The sequence below is a fragment of the Diospyros lotus genome, chromosome 11 (assembly GCF_014633365.1).
Source record: "Diospyros lotus cultivar Yz01 chromosome 11, ASM1463336v1, whole genome shotgun sequence".
NCBI lineage: Eukaryota > Viridiplantae > Streptophyta > Magnoliopsida > Ericales > Ebenaceae > Diospyros > Diospyros lotus.
The window spans coordinates 1,079,239-1,084,969 of record NC_068348.1 but is presented as its reverse complement, the minus strand read 5'-3'; the positions used below and the strand labels follow the sequence as shown (position 1 = coordinate 1,084,969).

Here is a 5,731-nt window from a genome sequence, read left to right as displayed (position 1 = left end):
TTAATTTATTTGAATACATTATAGAATTTATCTTTGATTTAAATTAAATAATTTTTTTTGTAATTTTCTATATTAAAAATTATATTTACAAAAAAAATCGTTATATTTTTTTTATTTATGTGTTTCCCACGTCGTTTCTATTTTTTACTTTTTTTTAAATATCTTTTTTTATTTCTATTTTATATCTTATTTATTTATCATTTTTTATTTTGGGGCAACTTAGGTTTCACGCAATGATTACATCGTCTTGTACCGACAGACTACAAAAAAAATTATATAGAAAACATATTGAACAAAGAGTATTAAGAGCTTAAAGAATTGAATTCCAAAGTCAAATTAGTGTTTCATTAGTTTTAAATGATTCCATGAAGGGTGGGAACTATACGTACAAACTGAGAATAGTTCTAAAAAACAGAGGTTAATTATAGCCGGCGCAGGCATATGTGCTTATGCATGCAGGCTGGCCGGCTCTCTCTCTCTCTCTCTCTCTATATATATATATATATATAAACACCCTCTTAATTCAATGTTCTTCCTAACTGATCTCTCGTTTGCTCTTCAACTAGAACTCGAAATCTGGGATTCACGTACGAGCGCTGTCATCTATTGTATTTGCATGTGGGTGGGATGAGGCAACCGGGAGCCTATTCAGGGATGTTGACGGGGCGATTGAGCGGGAAGATGGGGCCGCATTCGCTGCCGCTGGCGAGGATAAAGAAGATAATGAAGAAGTCCGGGGAGGAGGTGAAGATGATATCCGGCGAGGCGCCGATCGCGATGTCTAAGGCCTGCGAGCTGTTCATAGAGGAGCTGACGAGGAGGTCGTGGATGGTGACGATGCAAAGCAAGAGAAGGACCCTCAACAAGGAAGACGTTGCCTCCGCCGTCATGGCCACCGATCTCTTCGACTTTCTCGTCTCCTTGGTTTCTTCTCCTGATCATAGCAGTTCTCACCACAGCCCTGCAACAACAATGGAAGTCCAAGAAGAGACTCTCTCTCACACATAATGATCTCGGTTTATAATTTTGCTTCTTTTCTTTTGTTTTGAGTGACCGGACCTTCAGCCCAACTAATTTCATTTGTCCGTGTATAGTATCTCATTCTATGTTGTACGGAAACACTTAATAGGAGTTATTTTTCTATTTCGAAAATATTTTTGAAATATTTTCTATTCCTGTTTTGGAACCTATTTATATCTATTTTCTAAAAGAATGTCCGTTTCTACGTTTCCGTTTCCGTGTAACATAGATCTCACCCACGAACCACAAAAACTTCTCAAGTGCATATTTTTAATATGTTTTTTTTCGATAATTATGAAAATTATATCTGTGCAATATTCAATTAATGAATTCAATAGTATAATTAAAATAATAAAAAAAATAAAAAATACAGCTGATTCAAAATTACATAGTTCAGAGATATTTTTGAGATAACAAAAAATTTGAATGTTTAAATGAAAAAAAGTGTAATTATAGAGATTAAAATATGTATTTACCAAAAAATATCTTATATGTGAAATATATAGTTTGATGTATACATTAGCATTAAATATGTATTTTTGAGAATATCTTTTATTTAATGTTTGAAATTTATTAAAATTTAAGTCAAATGCTAAATATTTAATATTAAACAAATATTTAGAAAATAGACATGCTTATATATATAATGTGTCTGTATATATATATAAATTATGGGCTTTTATAACTCATCAAAAGCCCACTAAGATGACATGGGCCGGACATGGGCTGGTTTGGCAACCCACTGGATCTACAGTCCAACCCTAGTTTGGGCTTGCCAAATTCTACTGTATTTACAAATTTACAATTAATATCTTTTTCAGGTAAATAACATATTATTGATCCTAAATTTTATATTTTGTAATAAAGTCGTCTTTACATTTTAATTTATCTTATAACAACCATTAAATATTTAATTTTGTTACATTTTGTCACTCTTAAAAATTCTATTAAAAATTATAATGTTACAATTATATAAAATAAAAAAAAAACACAAACACACAAAAGCACATAGCGATTGTCGGTAACTCTCGTTATGAACGTAGAGGTGGAAAAATTCATTGTCGGGTTATTTCTTCTTCTTTTTCAGAAATTGTTGGGTTTTCTTTTAAGTTGTTTTTTTTTTTAATTTCTAAAAACTTCCAACTAAAATCAAAGAGATTCCTCACTTATCAAAATTTTACTATAAATTTCATATATGTGTGTGTATTTGTGTAGAATCTCCAAAATATTAAATGTGGCAATCGTTGCTTCTTCGTTTTTATTTTTTTTACTTTTCTTTATTCAAAAGATAATTTTTTGATTGAATTTGACAAAAATTTTAAAGAAAGATTAAATTGTAGTGAGATTAAAAGTTTAATGGCTGGTATAAATCAAATTAAAGTATAATATCGAGCGACCAATTATGTTATTTATCCTATCATTTTCCTACCAAAACTAAATCTATAGCTCCATATTTATTATACAATCCAGAATATTAATGGGTAATTAAGTATTTTTTGTATAAATATAATTAAGATAAGAATATTATAATGAATCAATGTACCTTATTTTTAGATAAGGTATGTTCATTATATATTATTTTTAATATTTAAATAATTTTGTTAGTTAATTAAATAATTTAAAGTACGATATATTTATAATCAGTGAATAAATTTATTTAAGTATTAAAAATAAGATATAAAAATTAAATTTTATGAAATAAAGTGCATTTATGACTTCTAGGTAATTGTTAACGTTAAGCATTGACGGAAAATTTTTGCTTTTTTTTTGTGTTGAGTAATATAAAATTTTGCTTGACATAAGCAAATTGAGAAAGGGCGTGGGCCCTAGGGATAGGACCCACACACCAATGCCTCTAACCTCACGTCGGACAATATATCATTCTTGTTACTTTAAAATGCTAAAAGAATATTATTATTTTAAAAAATAAAAAATATGACGAATCATGAATTTTAAAAAAAGTGAGACAATCATGGGGGAAAGCTATAAACATGAGTTATACTACAAGGCTAGATAGTCTTATAGAAAGGCTTATAGAATAAGATTGAAAAGACCAAAACACCTTCTACTGCATAGCCCAGCCCTCGCCTCTCTCCTTTCTCCCTCCCATGGCGGATTTGCCTGCAGAGCCCTCGCCTCCCTCCTTTCTGTCTTCTCCGCGTGATCGCCGACTGTCGAGCCTCGTCTCGCCGATCGTCGTTGGGGAGGGAGGCGAGGGCTCTACAAAATAGCCATGGGAGAAGGGAGAAAGGAGAAAGGCGAATGTGAGCGAGAGCAATTGAGTCATTTTAACCTCATTCGGTAAGCCCATCTGTAAGGGCATCGGGCAATGTAGAATTATTCTAAACACATATGGTTAAGAAAACAACCCAAACAAAGTAATTATATTCCTATATAACTTGTATACGGCGTATACGTATTACACAATAGAGATCAATAGATGATCACTGCTAAATCCAACACGAAATTAAGCTGAGAAGCAGCTATAGATTAGATTTTCACGCAGGCCGGCGCCGGCACCGTCAAGCTGGTGCTGCTGATGATCAAAATGTGGCTTCAGCTGGGATTCGCCACCGTCCTCCTTCGTCCTCCGGCGGCCGGAACAATCGGAACCCGTCTGACCCCCCGACCTTTTCCTTGCTTCGGCAGCTGCCATTTTCTCGGCTCTCCGTTTCGCCACATACTCGTCCGGAATAAACACGTCCATGGCTATATATCGCCCAGTACTGATCATATCATCTGCAACTTACCTCTAGTTAACTTTCCGGGAAAATTTTGTAAATAAAAGAAGGTGGTAATTGCCTGAAGAAGAAGGGAAGTGGTAATAGCAGAAGCCTGAACTAACATATATATATATAGGGGAACAGTGGGTGGACAACTATGGGCGACGGTACATTGTTTTGCTTAGAAACAGCCGGTGAAGAAAGTCAGATGCTTTTGTACTGATGACACGAAGCTCGGCGCTGAGAGACAGATCGATCGGTTTGCGCGAAGTTGCTGCAGAGCTTTGCAGTGCCTTCGTTTCGCATAAAGCCATATGCATATGCTGCTGCTGCGGCACTGCATATGTTTCCCCCCCCCCCCCCCCACACACACAAACACACCCCCCTATATTTGTGTATTCTATATATAGAATCTGAACTCAATTTGTCTTCTCGAAGCTCCTTCTATGGCTGATGGCTCCACTTGGGTCTTTAATTATGTCTGCTTTTATTTGCTTATTTTTGGTTTGGAGTTGAATTTTGACGAGCACTTGTTGAGCATATATATAGTGTCAAACTGGTTTGAAAGTTTTGACAGTAATATATAAATTATCTTTTTTTAATTTTTTAAATAAAAATTTAAATAAATGAGACTTGATGTAGGTCTAAATAGGTTTGACCCGGTCTGAACCAGGCGGTTTTGATTTCACTTTCTATTAGGATAGGAACCAAACCATCTATAGATAGTTTTGGTTTTTTGATTCAGTTACAGTTCAAATCGATTTAATAAAAAAAAATAATTTAAACTTAAATTGTTTACGTATCTTTTTGAGGTTTAAAGGAATCAAAATCCACATAATTCACTTACCATTTGAATTTGTAACCCTCTTATCTTAATCAAAATTATTTTCGAAAGTACCAATTATTATACATTGTATTATATATTTTATATTTTTTTAATTTATTTTTTAACAATTTGAATTGGTTCTAGTTCCAGTTCCTTATTTTTAGAAATCGAAACTCAACTGTAAGCTTTTGGCTCTAATTTCAATTTTTGAATTGAAACCAAAAAGACGATTTCGATTTGATTTTTAGAAGAACTATTCTAATTCGGTTCACTGTTCGAACTAAATTGTGGTCAAGCCTAGGTCTAAATTTGTTTGAAAATTTAATTATTATTTAAAAATTATGAATTCAAATCTTGTTAATAATATAAGTATAGATAGACATTAGGGATAATTATACAAACTTTTCTTTCGAAAATTATATAACCCTTTCGTAGTTAACTTGTTTTCATATGTTACACATTTTTTTAAAAATATTAAAAATATATTTATTTTCTCTTTTCCAATTCTATGTTTCCATATGCTCATTCTTCTATCTTTTTAACACCATGGCTATCGCCAACAAAGGTGTCTTGCTTCCTTCTCTAAGCTAGCAATGGCATCTTGCCCTATTTCAACTCGACTAATCAGAAAGCCAAGCTTTGTAACTCAATTGATTGATAAGAAAAAGAGTAAAGAGACTTATTGGTATATCATCGCCACCCTCGACGTGAAAAAGAATCCTTCCCCATCTTTGGTTTCATCTCCAATTTTTTTTTTCTTTTCACTTCTATCTCACTCACTTCTACTAGCAATTCAATGATAAACCTCATCATCATCGATAAGGCTTGTTGAACCCTTGTTGATCAATGATGAGTGGTGGTGGTGAGCCACCACCATTTCACTTTTTTTTAATTATATAAATTATGAATACTAAAATCATTTGATGGAGCAAGAATCGACCACCAATTGAATTTATAAAATTTGAACAAGACTTTGATCATATAAACTATTGAGATGAATTGAAATTGCATGCATAGACAAAAAAAAAAAATGAAAATGTTACCCTAGGACTTAACCAAACGCCACTCTGATACTTGAGTCAAAAAAGTTAATGAGAATTATGATGAATATATATACCTTTGGCTCACCACCTTAAAGTTCTTTTATATCTTTTATGATGAG

The 5,731-nt window shown here is 32.9% G+C and overlaps 1 protein-coding gene across 1 annotated transcript; it reads left to right on the top strand.

Annotated features, from left to right (window-relative positions):
* Positions 1 to 494: 494 nt before the first annotated feature.
* On the top strand, positions 495 to 1,096 carry LOC127813343 (nuclear transcription factor Y subunit C-4-like). The gene has a single exon (XM_052354281.1). It carries the CDS (start codon positions 628 to 630, stop codon positions 1,006 to 1,008), a length of 381 nt encoding a protein of 126 aa, XP_052210241.1. The 5' UTR covers positions 495 to 627; the 3' UTR covers positions 1,009 to 1,096.
* Positions 1,097 to 5,731: the final 4,635 nt, after the last annotated feature.